The sequence below is a fragment of the Neopelma chrysocephalum genome, unplaced genomic scaffold (genome assembly GCF_003984885.1).
Source record: "Neopelma chrysocephalum unplaced genomic scaffold, ASM398488v2 Primary Assembly neopelma1_70, whole genome shotgun sequence".
NCBI classification, from domain to species: Eukaryota; Metazoa; Chordata; class Aves; order Passeriformes; family Pipridae; genus Neopelma; species Neopelma chrysocephalum.
Window position 1 is genome coordinate 558,862 of NW_020897730.1, and position 17,586 is coordinate 576,447.

The 17,586-nt window shown below is 37.4% G+C and overlaps 1 protein-coding gene across 6 annotated transcripts in view; it reads right to left on the reverse strand.

The window, feature by feature from the left end:
- Positions 1-17,586, reverse strand: part of ACAP2 (ArfGAP with coiled-coil, ankyrin repeat and PH domains 2) — a 64,237-nt gene that overhangs the window by 34,831 nt on the left and 11,820 nt on the right. For 5 of the 6 annotated variants that reach the window (XM_027685970.1, XM_027685967.1, XM_027685971.1 and 2 more), the window contains exons 2-8: positions 12,882-12,939; positions 10,239-10,358; positions 9,545-9,598; positions 6,721-6,779; positions 6,040-6,223; positions 3,687-3,731; positions 2,520-2,615 (exon numbers count right to left, since the gene is read on the reverse strand). In XM_027685970.1, the coding sequence (XP_027541771.1) occupies positions 2,520-2,615; positions 3,687-3,731; positions 6,040-6,223; positions 6,721-6,779; positions 9,545-9,598; positions 10,239-10,358; positions 12,882-12,939 (616 nt within the window). Of the gene's footprint in view, positions 1-2,519; positions 2,616-3,686; positions 3,732-6,039; positions 6,224-6,720; positions 6,780-9,544; positions 9,599-10,238; positions 10,359-12,881; positions 12,940-13,499; positions 13,598-17,586 lie in introns of all 6 variants that reach the window. The other variant, XM_027685968.1, reaches the window with a different exon arrangement.

The window sequence follows — 17,586 nt, forward strand, 5'->3', positions numbered from 1 at the left end:
ATAAAGTATAAAGTTATACTATAAAAATACAGTTGTTTTTTTTTTTACTATAAAGACAGCATTGCATCATTCCTGTTTGAAAGCTCAAATCAGAATTCCTTCCTTTTCACTCAGGTGAGCAGCATACCAACTGTCTTAAAAGAGACTAACAGCATACAACCATCAAAAGCTGTAGCATATCACATAACTAAACTATCAAAATCCCAGTCATTATACCACTACTGGGTATTTCTCAAAAAATTAGGTTTTTCAAACTACTGCATTTACTGGCAAATGTATTTATATAAACATAGTGCTGTAAGTGGTATTCTGTAGAGAATTAAGTCAGACTAAAATGTTTAGCTTTTTGAATAGTCACCTCAATGAAAATTCAATTAGGTTTTAAGATAATACCACATTTCACATGAAAAGTGCCAAATTCCATAATTTCCATGCAAAAGCTCATATTACACTTCTGTGCCATTAAAGATTCCCCTACAATGATCTGACTCACAGGGGATCCTACCCCGACCAGAAAGCAAAACTGCTCAATCCTACTCCATCATGTAAAACAGTTATTTTGAAAGTATGAAGAAAAAGAATTCAAAAATTATAACTACACTATTCAAGAAGACTTCAATTTTATTTCAGGTGCTGTTAAACCTTGTAATTAAGATCATATATGAAGTTTACCTGGGAAAGAAAACTCACTCACCAACAGAAGGAATCTAACAGTGTTGTCACAAAAATCCAGCAAATCCCAATTATGTCACACACACTTTGTTAGAGACAGAAGCTTCGACCAGTATAAACTGCAAAGCCATTAACTGTTAAACTTTCAACAGTTATTTACAAGCCTGCTTCTGTCATGAAAAATATCCGTTACTGAAACGCCAAGGTCTGCCACAAAAGAACAATTGTACAACTCCAGGGTCTTCAGTCTATCTTGTTCTAATTGCAATGTATTTAAAACATTCTCAGCTTCGGATTTGCTAAATTTAACTCCTTCAGTTGCTATGATACCAGCACCAAAATGAATGTTACACAGTCCTCCTTACCAGAGCAAGCAAAAGCATGACCAGACATTCAAAAATAACCTTGTGTTTTCTGGCTCCAATCATCTCAATGAAATGGAAACATTGAAGCCTGGTCGGCAGCAGAAACCACTACCACACTCCATAGGTTTGTTTCCTTTCCCCATCCCCTCTTCCACAGAGCTACAGGACACACATTTTATTTTACCAAAACACTTCAGTTCAACAATTACAACCCAAACCAGAAGGATGTGAAAGAACAAAGGGCACAACTAAGGAAGGGTAACACGCACCTGAACTGTTCAGGTGCCACTGTTATGGCAAACACTGACGTGTTTCTTCTACGAGGAGTTAAGACCCACAGTAACCCGAATGGGGACCAGTCTCGCAGAAAAATAACTATTCAGACATTGGATTGTTGGGAGTTATTTTCTACAGTTCCCAATTTGCTTCACTGCACAGACACAGAAGCAGGTTGAGGGGCACAGAGGACAACAGTGCGGTGGCAGGAATAACCAGATCAGAATAATGTAATTTCTTAGACATTCAGGGCACATCTACTCAAGATAAATGTAAATAAATGTTTGCTGTCATTTACTCGCTTTTGTATCTGGAGAGACACTTAGAATTTGGGTTGGCAGTGTGTTGTATCTGGTTGGGAAGTGGCAATAAAGGGGTTTCTATCAGAGCACTTGTTACAAGTCCTCAGATGTAGGCAAATTAAAAGTGTTGTAAGAGTATTTTAAGGCCCATTTAAATTGCACTGAGAACAAGTCAAGACACTGATGAGCATTCTTCCTGTACCACAGACATACATTCAAATCTCATATGTTCTCATCTATTTTTATAACCATTTTCAATGTCTCTTGTGTGCAGTTAGTGGTGGTCCATCTAACCTTCTCATGAGTCCCTCACTGAAAACCCAGAAGCTGCAATTGCCTGTTCTTAAATGTATACAACAAAAGTGGGCAGGAAGGATTCCATGTAGGAACTCAATTTTGCACCACTTATTAAAATCAGACTTCCATTTTATGGTCTAAGTTGCTAACACTGAAGTTATTTTTGCATACATCAAAGTTTAATTATGCACACCACATAATTTATACAGTAAATAAAGCACACGAGTGGAAGGAAAACCTAATCTCCTTTTTATAACATATTTATATAATATAATACATATAATATATTTATAACATGGGTCATATACAAAAATTAAAATAAATAAATAACTCAGTGTCCTGGATACCACAGGGTACTTCAAAGAGCACTCATGGCTATTTTTAAGTATGTAAATCCTAAAGGCAGTATTAATTTTAGTAAATGGACAACTTTCAGTTTGTAATTGGTTTCATTCAAGCCATTTACAGTATGTTTTTATGCTTTGCCTTTATCACACCACAGTTCCCCTTTTGTTGAATAAATCTATGAAGTACCTGATACATAGGCATATGTCAGGTTTTCATCCATTCCAGCATATAGCTATGAATTTTCAAAATAATTTGTTACCTGTGCACCGAGATCTTTCATATAGGGCTCAAGTTCACTAAACAGATCATAGCCTTGATGGAAAAAAGCCAGATGTGCATACATAAATGATAGCATCTAGAAGGAAAAAGTAAATATTTATTCTTTTAAAAAAATATATCAGATATCATGTAAATACATCACTTTCCACGTGAAACCAACTTAAAATACAATTCCAGGTTTAATTTCTGCTCTTGTGTCCTGATAATTTTACAGCAATACCTCATAGAGCTTCCAGTGTGGTAAAATAAATGTGAAAGGTAAAGGCAGCAAAGAACCAGGTCAAAAATCTCAGAAATCAGTTGATGGGATTAACCCCATGAGCAAAACAAAAGAAATCTACTTATGGACAGAAAATTACTTCTAATTCATGTCATTTTTATTATGTCCTGTTTAATTGGGACATGTAATCTAGAGAGGGGCTACAGAATATTTTACTGGTTATCCAAAACCATCACCTTTATGAACATAGCTGAGAAGACTGTCCAGACTTAAAATAGAAAACAAGTTGAGAAGGTGGAGAGCAGAATAGCAACCAACTAAAGGTTTTGCTGTTTAAAGAATTAAGAAAATTATGGGAGGGCAACTTTAGACATTTGATAGAAAAGCACCATTTAGTTTGTCAGTCCCTACCTCAATAAACTTTTTACAGAGATAATGTGAAGCAGAAAAGGGAATACAATCAGAAGAAAATTGGCATGCAGATAGAGCTGTTTATTAATTTAGCAGATACCATACTATTTATATTAAAAATTACCTTCTTCTTAGAAATAGGTGAATCCCTCAGAATAGATTATAAGTAGTAATAGATTATAAGTAGTACTTATTGTTTATGAAGTAATATACCAGACCTAAACAGCAGAATTCTTGGCAAAGTTTCACTTTAACCGTGAAACCCACACCAAACAATCAACAGCAGTGAAAATCTAAAAAAGTGTTCAAATCTGAACCAAAAGGACTGTCAAAAGCAGTTAAATATGTACATCCAATCATGGTAATGGTCAAAATGACTGTCACCAAATTGCTAAATGTATCAATAATGCTTTGATGAGTAAAAGGACCAAGTTTTTAACATATTGCTTTGTGGTCACATTTTTAATTTTAGATGTGTTTAAATATTTTCTATGTAGAACATAAAGTGCATCTTACCGATTTTAAGATTTCTGCTCTCCTTTTAGATTGAAGAACATTGATCTAGAAAAAAAGAACAAACAAGTAACTTATTTTATTCTATTTTTGCAATTTTTCCCCACATAAGTAAACTTCAAATTACTTCCAAATAATCATATCAAAGCTTAAAACATTGGAAGAAAATAACTCAACATCAGACTTCACAAAGCACTTTTAAAAGAAGATGCATTCTAGTTCTGCCACGGTATCAAAATGATGCAATCAGAGAACACTTGCAAAGCTCAAATTTCACAGTGATAGTTACAATTTTCTTACACTGGAAGGGAGAATACAGGACACCACGTGCTGGCTAGAAGTAATATAATACACCTTTCAAGCAAGGAAAATAGGCACCCATTTCCAAGAGATTGAACTCAAGATGTTTCAAGCAGCCTTTCTAACAGCATGAGCTCAGCCAGCCCACCAACTTCCTAAAGAAGCTGCACTCAGCACCACTGCTGTCTGCTGCCAGGGGAGAGGAAAGGATGAGGGCATGGTTATTTTTTCCCCTCGGACTGACAGTGTTTAAGTGTCCCAAAAGTGGGATATTGTCCCAGTCTCAGAAACAAGCAAGATCATAACAGCTTCAATAAGTAACTTTCCATGCATATTTGTGCTTTTAAGCTATCTGAAGTCACTGAATAGTGGTGTTGCCCTAGAACTTGAAGGAATTTCACATTCCATAGAAAAAATAACTGATTTTTCCCATTCATCTAGTTCCTCGATCTTCTTTGTTCCCTAATCTTTAAAGGTTGACAGCCAGAACTACAGATTTTACTTAAAAAGCCCAGTTTAGCAGAAACATGCATGATTTTGTAATTTAACACCTCTATGTCAGTTTAAAATTCCAGCAAAAGAAATAAACTTACTGAAGATATAATCAAAACCAGATTGCACTTCTCTGCTTAAGTGGTCAATATTTTGGAAAACCTTCTGCAGCAAAAATAATTAAGATTTGTTTGCACAGAATAACCCCTCAACTTGTGAGGCAAAAAAACAAAAATAAAAGAAAAGCAAAGGTTTTGAATTACAGTTTAAAGTCAATCTAGCTACAAGGAGATCATAGCTGTGAAACCACTTTTTCAGAAGAGCCACCCAAGTAGAAAGAATTTCTAAAGCTGAATTCATTTTTGCCCACATTAATTAAGAGATGCTGAAACTTTTCCCTGTAACTTTAAATGCATCTTTATCCCAGGAACTGCTCATACTTTGAACATATAAATTCCAGGAGGCAATGCAGTTCCATGCACACACAAGAAACCGGCCTACTACAGTAATGACTGCCAGGTCCCCCCCAGCATTTAGTACATCACACTAGTTAGCTCAAATAATCCATTGGTACATAATTTACATGGCTTTTTAAACACTAAAATTATCTTTGTTCTCAGTGCACAAAAGACAGGAGTTCAGGTTCAGGTTGACCACAGACCATCATATCTGTGCATGTGCCCGGGCTGATCAGTTCCACTCCACTTTACAGGTAATAATGCAAGCTATAGAACAGTTAATTAAGCTTTAAATAACTGACTGGACTGTCATAAATCAAGATGATAATGTCTAATATAGAACCAATTTAATTGTAAAGGGTTGTTCTGTGTTTGGCTATAGGAGAACCTCAGGCCCATTTAGGAGCCCTCAACCCCTGGTACCATCTGAGTTGCAATAATCCTGTTTTGCTGTAGTTGTGTGCAAGTATGAAACAGATGAGTTTTAATTATCAAAAGAAAATTTATTACTGTATTACAGGATTCAAAGCAGTATGACAAAGAATATCTCTCAACACCCTAAGGGAGATCTGCACTAAAAAGTGAAGGGATAGTTAAGTTCTTGGCCTCCCCCATGGCACAATGTCAAACTCTGAGGCATTTAAACAACTTGGGTTTGTTAATAATAAGCAAAGTTAACAGCTAAAATTGCAGTAGTAGCCAACATCCTATACCAGAATTATTCAGGTAACTTGTATTTCCTAGAATAGGTTAAAAGTTTTACTTCGAATATATAAGGAACTACAGCATAACCAACTCATGAAATATTTGGGTGAATATTAGGCAAATATTGGGATTTTTTCAAAATTAATGTTCAACTTGAAAATTAAACTGTGCCATTACAGTAAGGGCACTGAATACCAAAGCACCAAGCATTAAGAATGCATCAAGTAAGTTAATGTTCCTTAGATTTTATTAAAAAAATAAATTACTTTCAGATAAACTTCTCCCTTTTTCCCTGAATCTCCATAGCTTCCAAGAAGCTTACAATAAGAACTTCTAAAGGGCACATCTCTAACTACATGTAACAAATGGTTTTGAAAAATAGCTTTGATTGTTGCACTTACCTGAAGAACATAATCCAGAGCTATGTGTCGAAAACACTTCCGAGTTGCAGTCAAAATATTGGTTGCTTCCTCTACTTCGTGCTGCTTATTTCTTTGAACTTGGGCATTTTTCACTAGAGCATTCTCTTTTTCTTCACTCACTTTTTCGAACTGTTTCTTTGCATCTTTAAATTTCCTAATATCTCTAAAGAAAAAGGAAAGGTGGATAACAAATTAATTCCAAAGCATGAAAAAGTGCTTAAAGCTACATTAGACAGACCATGTTTGTGACTGCCTTAGGTGGTTTCTCTGTTTTCATATTCTTCAATACATGCTTGGATCAAATGGGAACTCACAAATTATAATAGAAGCTTCTTAGTCTTTTCCGAGGAAAGGACAAAACTGACATGTAAAGAAACACATCTCGTGCTTACTGGAGACAAGCTTCAGCCAGTACTTTTTCCTCCAAGTTTAGACAATTACAACAAGTAATTAAGATCAGTAATTCATACTATTTCAATATTTCTGCAGCTGGATCTAGAGCCTCAGTGATCTGGGGTGATATCTGACAACTTTACTACACACTTCTCAATTTATGGCTGGATATTTGCAGGAAGGATGTTTCACCAAGCCACTCAAATCAGATGTTTTTAAATTCTATTTTACATATAATTTTCCCATCACAAGTGCAAATGAACTTACTCTTTAACAAAAGTCTGAAGCTGTGTTTTAATTGATCTTTGGATTTGGTCAAAGAGAATCTGAAAGAAAAGCATTATTATGTAGGTCAGTAACTTAGAGGTATTCATACCTTCTGATTTTAGATAGACAAATGGTAATTATGCAGAACTAAATGAATTATTATTAAGCCAATATTGGTGTCTCTAATATCAAAATATAACACTACCTCTTCACAGTGGTTTTGAAATAAATAAAATATAAAGAAGAAAGTAAGGAAAATAAACTGAACACCTTTTGCTGGTCTTTTCTTAAAGACTATGGCTATAAGGGGAGATAAGAGCTCCTGGTATCCTATTCTCTCATCCTGACAGTATGAGACATACCTACTTTCATAGAATCAGTTTATTACGTTAATTGTGCAGTAATATTCTCGAAGAAACAACTTTGAATGTTAAGAACAACTCTTTTGGTTCTTAGACTTTCACAATTTATCAACAATTAAGAGACAAATGAAACCATAGAAAGAACATGCCCTTAACTTCTGGCAAAAAAACCCCCCACAGATTGAAATTAATGGTGAAAATGTAACATACATGAGTAATTAGTACCATCTCCTTTACATAATATGTTTGTAAAAAAACACCCACTATTGAACTGCTAAAAGGAAATTGTTAATTTTTCAAGGCCAAAGCACATCTGAACATTGAGAGAACTTGATTTTTCTCTTATGACCCCAGAAATTCTAACTGGGGAATGAAAACACACATCCCTTCAACCTCCCATCTGCCCTCTGAGTTTTAGGATGGAACAGAACAGGTCAGTGGCTACTGAACAAATCCTTTTGTCACTTCTTAATGTGCAGACAGCAAATGATGCCTCAATTTCCACCCCCTCTACACCTCCCATTCTGCATTACAGAAATAGGCAAGGCACCATCACAAAAATAAAGAGGTGAAAGAACATAAGGAAGCAGCAGTTGGCCCAGTTGAACAGAATCTCTTACAAAAGGTAAAGATCTTGAAGCATTAAATAATTCTATTGAAAGAGCAAGTCAAGAACTCAGTTTCAGGTCAAACAATGTTTTAAGTGTTCTCAGTCTCAGTTTCTCTTCACAGAATTTGGAAATGAGAAGCTATGCAATGCCAAGTACAAACAGCAAAACCTTTACCAGCTTGTCTCTCTTTTCTAGAAACACTGAAAGAGGAAAAACATGATTGAGTTTAAGTCACCCATTTACAGTGGTACCGTATCTTCCATCCAGTCTCCGTGTTTGGAGGTTTTCAAGACCAAATGGGATAAAAGCCTAAGGAACCTGCTCCAGCCTCAGATCTGACCCTGATTTAGGCTGGAAGTTGAACTATACAACTCCTGAGGCTCCCTCCAATCAGAACTGTCCTGTATCTACCAGTAACATGCAGAAGATCTTGTTTGTACTCCCACTTTGGGAAACCAGAAAAACAGACAACTAGAACAGATAAAGAACTTCTTGACAAGCTGGAAGTCATGCTGGGATACTCCCACTGCTGACATTTAAGCTTGCCAGTGCCTGAGGAGTGCACCAATCAAGATCAATAACAAAAGAGTATAACCAGATGGGAACTCAAATGATTAGAGGACTCCCAGAAATATGAGCCTTGCAATTCTGCTTACAGTAATGAAGAGAAAAAATGTGCTAGGCAGAAAAATACATAAACATCTTTTCCCCAAAAAGAACAGAAAGAAGTGCCCAGACCACAATCTGACTGGATTTACAGCCTTTCCAACACACCATCTTTCATACAGTCCAAGTCTAAGAAAGCTACTGTCAAAGCTACTCCCCCACTGCTGACTCAGTGAAGATGCTGCATTAGGCTGGTTCCTGAACTTATTTGTAGCAAAACCTCACATGAAAAAACTGACAGTCATTCAGATCTCAGTGGGAGCATCTCCTACCTCTTCAACTTAGTCAACAACAGTGACACTCTGAGCCAGGAAGCCCTGCAGGACCACAGTACATCTGGCAAAGCACTACATCAGAACCCCATAATGAGCCTCACTACTGATGTTTGTACCTTTTGGTAAAAGCCACTGTTCTACTCACTATGCCTGAGCACAGCAAGGGCATGGAGGGAAGAGAAGCAGGACAGAACTCAGACTGGTCCTACTCAGATCTGCAAAGGAATCTTCTTTTAATATTCCTTGTTCTTTGCTTTCTGCCTTCAAACTGCCCAAAAGGCAGAGCTGTGCTGTGCCAAATTTTACCGAAGCAGTGAAGGAAGAGGAAGAAAATAGAAGAATGAATACATGCCTTTGGCTTTCAGGATACAACTCTTTAGAGTAAAACAAACAAACTAGTTTTCAATCCAGGCAAAACTGGACTTTCTGATAACTCTGACGTGCTAAAAATCACTATTAGTCTTAAGTCCTAGAATTTTCTACTTTCTCTACGCTTGTCTAAATCTGTCACATTTCCAAAAACAAAACTATATGCAAATAAGAGAGGCTTCATTTCGTGCATTAGAAAGGATAGGGAAAAAAAGTAGAAATTATGGAAAAAGTAATCATTATTTCAGACAAGCAAAGGAATATGCTTTTAGTTTTAAACTGCTACCCATCAGCTTGATTTAAAAAGATGAAACTATCCAAGATTTACCTGTCTTAAAACATTGGGTTTTAGCAAGGCTTACAAATTCCAAATGAAAAATAAACCAAGATAAAAATCTGCAGAGAGATATTTATAAATACTTGGTAGACAAAACATTAATAAAATATTTACAAGTATGAAATGAGAGATATTTAATACCACTTAAACCATGACTTTGCAAACACTATCAATAAGAAAACCTTTTCAGCTAGAAATACTCACATTGTGATAATTGATCATTTCCTGTAATGTGTCAGAGAACTTTGTCAAACTGTTCTGTAAAGAGAAAATCAAAGTGGTTTAAATTAAGCCCTATGAAACAAACAGCACAAAAGCAACATTTCAGAGGTTTACAGCTTTTCAGTAAATGACATGGAAATTCATTTGCCTTATAGCATGATTATTACACTAAAACCATGATGCTAGGAAACCATGGGAGTACTATCAAGTAAATTTATCACAGCTACAAGCAACAAAAATGTTACTGCTACCTGTATATAAAATACCCAACTGAAGCAAAGCAGGAAAAATTAAAATTAAGTTGACTAAATACTATAGGAAGTTCACACAATCCAACATATTAATTTACAATATTTAATACTGCACTACTTAATATTTTTCCTGTTTAGAACCCTTACTCAAAAAAACTGGTTAATGTGTTGTAATCACTAGTACACGCAATAATCTAATACCTATTTTCTGGAATTTGGAAAACCCCTTCCACTGCAGGTTAGAGGTGAAACTAAACACAGATACTTGCAGTGCACCACAGGCAAAAAAACCTCATTCTTAAGGACATCTCAAAGAAAAAGGAGAAAAAAGGCATAAACTTCAACTACTTCTGTTGCCAACTGTTATGTTTTACCCTTTTTAAGTTTGTTTCTCTCCCTTCATTTTCACCTCTTAAGGAACTTACCTCAACCAATGCATCTTTAAAGGAATATTGTGCAAGGTCTCGAATTCCATTCATGAACTGCTTATTGGCTGTACAAAATGCTTTCCCAGTATCAATCATTGCAATACAAAGCTTCACCAGCTAAATTGAGGGGAAAAAAAGAGAAAGCAGAAGGTTTTTATTTATTTGTTTTTTACACCATCTTATAAACATGAACACACTGAGCTTCGTTAAGGCTTTGAAATACAAATTTGAAAAGTTTAATGCTAAGTGTACAGAGCCCTGGATTTTAAGAAAAGCTTTCTACTGTATAGTGACAGCTATAAAAATACTACTCCAGGTCAACTGATATGCCATTAGGAAGGTTACCACTCTTTATAAATTATTTCATTTATTTTTTATTTGTTTTATTGTTAACTAAGATTTTGCACATATTTCAAGAGAGAGCTGTATGGGGGCAAAAACCATAGCAACTAAAAATTACTGTTTAGAACCCAAGCAAATACAAGGGTTTTGTGGTTTCCAAGGAAAAAACAAACAAACAAACAAAACAAACAAAAATGAAACCCACACCCTTTGTTTCATCTTGAGCCACTCAGAACACAGGCACAGGAAAGCAAAGGGCTCTGTGCACAAAGCACAGCTGAAGAGAGATGGTTACACCTCAGAAGGTGAATTCATGTTTTCACTCATACAACAGACAAGTCTCTGATGGGTTTCCATCCCCACCACTCACAGCTTCGGGCAGCACCAAAGCCCTCATGGTACTGCACAGTCTGACAGGAAGGTCCTCAGTACCTTGGGATGGGTGTTTGCCCACTTTTTGAACCATTCATGCACTGGGCCATTAATGAAAGAAAGAATGGTTAGTCCAATTGCCAAGGAGCTCCCTTGAGAAAGGGCATGTTATAATTGATTCCCCCATTCTAAACCAAACTCAGAATAAAATCAGAAGGTTGAACCTTCATCTCTGAAAGATTTTTCAAGGATGTCAGACAAATTTTCATGAAAAGCAACACAGAAGTACTTGATCCTATGCTGGGGCAAAGAAATCACCCAAGTGTCCTTTCTGCCTTATTTACCCAGTAATTTTTGACTCAGATCCTCCAAGGAAAAGTAGAAAGCTGAGTATGATCTCCCACATTCTGATAAATGGTTTGAACAATGGACAGAAAAATCACTACCAATGTGAACCTTTTTCCTTCACTTCTGTTCACAAGCCTGAACCCAGTGTCCTTTCTTCCAGAGAGAAGAAAACTGCAGACAATGTAGCCCAAAGTCACAATTGTGGGACAATAAAACCCAGTTTAGTGTGAATAACTGAGCAGAAAAAGTTACCAACCTTGCCTAGACAAATCATTAACCTCAGGCCATAGTTAATTCAGCTCACAAAAGAAGCTTGGCTTTCAACTTCAGTGTTGTACTACAAGGCCCTGAATAATGCCTCTTAAGGAATTTAAAAATTCTTGTCCCCAGAAATGACCCTTTTAGACTGATGGAAAAGTCAAACTTCCAAAATAGATTTTTCAGATCCTTTAGACTCCTGGAAAAGTCAAGCTTTCAAGATTTTTCATATCCCTTAAATACTTACAGTTTGATCTACCAAAACAGATTCATCATTCCTACAGTAAAAATGTCTCTTATAACCATCAGTTTCACCAAGATTCACACCAAACCAAAATTAAGTTTCTTGAATTTATTTTGAAAGAGTAAATGGTTAGATTATTAACTACAAAACCTAGAAATATTACTACAAGAAGTAAACAAGAACACCAACTTTCTCTCTAGCTTTCTGCAGCCAACTCACAGCTGCAGAAATAAGAGTATGTATTCAAAAGGCAGCTAAGGAGGTGAGCAAACAACATCTGCCTGCCATGTGAAAATACAGACAAAAATAATTTTAAATGTTTAGCATAAAACACAAAGGAAAGAAGATTTTATACAGATGAAACCCAAAAATAAGCCACTTTCAAAATACCAGCACATAAAGAACAAAAACCTCCAAAGGTGAGGAAAGCAATAAACGGACTGTAAGGTGCTGAAAAGATGCTATGCATAATTTTTCATACACGTGCACAAAGCATGACAAAAAGCAGGATGAATTTTATGGTACTTAAGTCCTCCAGACAGCAGTGAAGGATAGATAGATAGATAGATACACACACACACACACACACATATGTATATATAAACCTGGCCTGCTGTGACTGTGCCTCAGATTACCAAAGAGAGAAGGCATGGACTTTAAACTAAGAGTATCCAGATGTCCCCACAGTGTGCAGTTGTCATAAAACAGGCTCTGGATGCAGTGATGGCCAAGCCCTGGCTTTTATCTCAGGTGAAACCTGAGAAAGTTTGCCCGTGAAAGCTGAATGAGTTTGCAGGGAGCTCCCAGGGGAGTTGAGCCACAGGGGTGTGAGGGGGCCGGGTCGGGCACTGCAGATGCACACCCTCAGCTGGGACAGAGCGAGTCCACCCCGACTGTTCCTGCTGTTACTCCAGCCCGGGTCTCCCCAGCTGTGCCCTCGACCCCGATCCCTTTCCTCTGCAAGAGCTGAGTGCTTGGTCGGCCCCTGCCACTTCCCGGCTGTGAACTTTAAAACAGAACCTAAACACATCTTCTGACATTTTTAAGAACAAACACTGTTGAATTAAAAAGCTTACCTTGTCAAGTTTCAGTTCCAGTTCTGTCACATCTCCTTCTACTTCTTCTAAAGCTGCCCTGCAAGAGTAAAAAATATTTTCCTTTAAAACTTTACACAAAAATACTCTGGGACTGGGAGGAAGGGGCAAGGACACGTTCATTAAACTCATTTATTGGCATCATAGTTTCACTTAAATTTCAACTACAAAACAGCATAGATTTTAGAGAACCACAAGAATTGCAGAAAATTTGACAGTAAAAAGAAGAAAAAACTACATCACTGATAAAACATAGTTTATTGATAAAGATTAGAGATCAAATTTTATTAATCCTAATGTTTGTCACATGGAAATAGATTTCTTCTATTCCTGTATAGCCAGTAGTAAGTTTGAAGGTAATGACATAGGAAAGAAACTGAAAGTCTGAGTGAAATTTCTTAAGTAACTCTATCGGAGACTCTCCTGGCTCAAACCTGCAAACCTGCAGCTATGTCATGACTGACCTTGCAATGAGATTAGGAAAAAATACAGCATTGGCCACGTGTCAGTTGACTTGCAGGAAGTTTGGATGGCATGCTTGTTTATATCATTTACCTCTACTCTAAACTGGTTGAATCTTCCAGGCCAGTCAAATTTTACCTGCCAGTAAAAGCTGCTTTCATGGAGCATTGCTAAAGCATAACTTGCTTTTGCTTGAGAGCTGCTGTTTCCTTTGACACCTCCTTCCTTACCGCTACCTGAAAAAACAGAAGACTGAGGATGGATGACACTTTGTTCAGAGTCCATGGACATTGCTGCTTCATCGGGCTATTGCCTTGAGAGCCTGAACGTACTAATTTCTGGCAACAAATGCCATCACAGGGCAGTCACTCTTTCAGTCATTCCAGCATAACTATTCATGGAGCCACACTGTTTACCAGTAGTAGCTAATCTTGGGGGGGGAAAAAAAAAAGGAAGTTTTCTGTAATGCTTTTTGGAAAATTGGATCAGACAGTTCACAGTTCAGTCCTACAAAAAACCCCAGCTCTTCCTGGAAAAAGTTATACAGGCAGGGAAGTACAATTTGGAGCAGGAATTTCTTAAGCCAACTTCACCACTCAGGAGAGACTACGTAGAACCACAGTTTTACTGTCTCTTGCTAATTCCATCTTTGTTCACATGAGTACAAGCCAAGAACACAAAAAAAGAAAAAAGAAAAAGAAAAAAGAAAGACTGGATCAGGCCCCAAACTCATGAAAAACAGTTTTTTTACTAGCATAGTTCTGAAAAAACACTGCCAATTGCCAAACACTGAGCATGACATTCCCAGCTTTTTGCAGATTTCACTGCACATAGTTGCATTCCAGTTTTTGTATCCAAATCCATTCCCACAGTTACATCCTAGGTTTTATATCTAAGCACATTCCCGCAGTCACATTTTGGCTTCTTCCTCTTCTCTAGCTTCAGACCATGAAGGATTTCAGGCAATATCAATTTCTCTTTTACTTTCTTTATTTTCTTACATAAAGGATTAATTTCCATCTAAGTTTCTAGATAATCTTGTTTCAGAAAGCATTAAGGAGAAAAAAACCAAACCAACAAACCAAAGGAAGGAAAAGTATCTCAATATTTAGACCACAATTTTGTATTTGTTTGTTTATAATCACAGTGCAACAAAATTTTATTTGTTTCTGTTATTAACATAAAAGCATGATTAACTAGCTTGTTTACAGAACTGCAGCAAGATCTGATAAGAATATTTTTTTTAGTGTCTTTAACTAGCAAAGAGTTCCAGCTCCACAGGAATCAATGAGCCTAAGATTCAAGATGAAGATGAGAGATAAAGGCAGTGAGAACAGGCAGAATAAAGACAACACATCTGCTCAGTAGTTAAAGCTCTATTCCAAGAGGAAAATTTTGAGACAGAATAAGCTCAGCTGTAAGAAGTAACAACAGAAGATCAAAAGACTGAAAAGATGAGGGGCAGGTCAAGAAAAGAGAAGTATAAAACAAAGCAGATAGAGATATCATGAGAGAAGGAAGACACACAGCCCCTCTACCACTTGATTCATTGCAGATCATCTTTGAAATGCCACAAGCCTCTGAGGCACCAGGCTGCTTCTCTGCGCTATTTCCCACCACTGCCACATAATGGAGGGATGGCACACCTGGGCCTTACAGCTGGATACGGATCAAACAGCTGTTGGGTTCCAGCCAAATCCATGTTTCTTTGCACAGAAATGGCTACATTCACTGTTTCCATCACATAAAAACTAGTAAAAGTTCTTATCATACAAATACATTCACAGTATTAGTTCAGCACTGGATTACAAGCACAAGAACAACAAAGGATGCCCTCAGACTATCAGAATACAGACATATATATCCAATTATGTACCACCTAGTCACAAAAATTGTTTTCATACTGGGTTAGCAATACATTGAAAACAACTGATCTGAACTCTGCTATGTTAATTCTATCCTTGTTTTTCTTAATACTTTCTGAAGCCAGAGAATACAAAGGTGCATTTCTCTCTGAAACATCTGTGTCAGGAGTAAAGTTCACAGAAAACTGTCATAATTCTGAGTAAATGTCATGTCCACAGCCAAGACAACTTCCAGCTATAAACACAGGAAGTGGTGGTGAAACAGCTGAGGACCCAGTGCCAAACCTGACATGTAACAAAACTGTTGCTCCTTAGTGAAGCGGGAACTGGGAGCAAGGTTTGCGTCACAGTGATCTCAGCCAGGAGGCTCCAGCATTGGGAATCAGGATCAAATCGGCCCCAGTGTATGAGTCAAAGTCAAACATCTGTGGCTTCCCAAGATATTCCAACACTGCATGGCAATGTACAAAACCAGAACAGCTGCTTCAGGGTGGAGGACAACTTTTATAAATGAGCAGTCTCCCATACTCTTCATGCTCTGTAATGAGGACTCTCAGGAATGTGTTTCTTTCCTCTGCTGTGACTCCTCTCCTCCATCACCCCCCCAAAACACAGTTCAGTTTGCTAGATACAGCTTCCTGCACAGCTGCAGTGCGGGAGGAATACAGGAGATGATGGAAGAAAACTCAAGATCTGACTTAGCAACCTTTTTCAAATGAGGATAATGTCACCAGCTACCCAGCCCAGCAGAAGTGAAGAGCAGCTGAACTCTGATGTCCATCATAGCACTCCCTTTAAGTGACCATTGAAAGACTTTCTTCCAGGTTAAGGTACTTCAAGGAACCAAATCCCAGGAACCAAACAGAACGATGACAGCCAAAATCTCCTCAAAAAAGAGAATGGATCAGTCTTAGATCTGAAGCTGCAGACAAGTGCCAAGAAAACAACTTAGTCTCGACTAATCCACTGCACCCTCCTGACCATAAGGCCAAGCACACCATGGCCACAGACAGGGGCTGCTGGGCCTGTTCGCTCTCACAAAAGAGCAGCGATCGCCAGGGCTTCTCAAGTCAGCTCTTCAAACAACATCTAACTGCCACCAAGGACACATCCTGCCCTTAGTCTTTCACTCAGTTATTTACCATATTCCAGCTTGCATTTTTAGACTGTGTTTCTGGAAGTGAGGAGGCTGGCATCAGTACTCATAAACCAGATGCTGACACACAACAAATTGGAGAAGTAAAAGGTGCTATAGATAATTAAACATTAATTATTGTTAATTCTAGAATTAACACATCACTATAAAAATATTCATCGTCATCATCATAATAAAGTAATAAAGTATTTTCCAGAAGTTTGGGGTTTTTTTTATTTTAATTGAGGAAAGTTTCAATTCACCTTTTGAATATACTTTTGGAAGAACAAGAACAAGTACACAAAATCAACTGCTATTCAGTCTGGGACTTCTGAATATATTCATGTATTTGGACTCATGAAATGGAAATAACTGATTTTCACCACAGCAATTTTAATAGCATTACTGCTAAGGTCTTGTCCTCAACTCTTGGAAAGACACAGCTCTCTTACTTGCACATATTCTATGCAGAACAGCTCCTCAATGCACAACTTGGACTTCACTGCAGATGACAGTTCCTTTCAGTCAACACTCGCTACACCTTAAAGACAGCATGGAAAAAAAGGTACTACGGAATGCGAAAAACTGGAAATAACATGAGATGCATAAGGGCATGATAAGAATATGGACCTGATGATTTACAGGAATGTCTCCTCCTCTATGTCAGAGCCTGTCAGGTGACAGATAGCAAAAAGGACAGTAGACATTAATCAGAGGATAGACTATGAGCTGCAAGTATGATGTAAAGGCAAATAAAAATGCAAGTTTACAACACAAGATGCTATATTTGCTCACCTATTTGGTCTGATCTGTTTCTTTCTCCCTCTCTCTCTCTCCCTGCCCCCTCTCCTGAATAGCAGACCTCTCCTCCAGCATTTCAACTGCTCGTTGTGTACTTCATTTGATTTCCTGCTTCTATAGTGAGATACAAAAATCTATCTAGACGAACCTTAACCAAAATGCTAACAAGGAATACAGTTGGTACATGTATAATGGCATCAGATAACCACAGGCTAAAAAAGAAACTTGACATATTGAGGGACAAAGAAGCCATACACTGAACAATAAGGCCTAATAACTTTGGATAACAGCATGGATAGATAGAAGAGTTTTACAACTTATGTGTCATAACCGTTAATACGGTCTGAAGAAAGAACACTGTTGCAGCCTGTCATAGAGCCCATTGAAGTCCTGGTTTGGCACTGCAGAGATTTTTCCCTGCTGG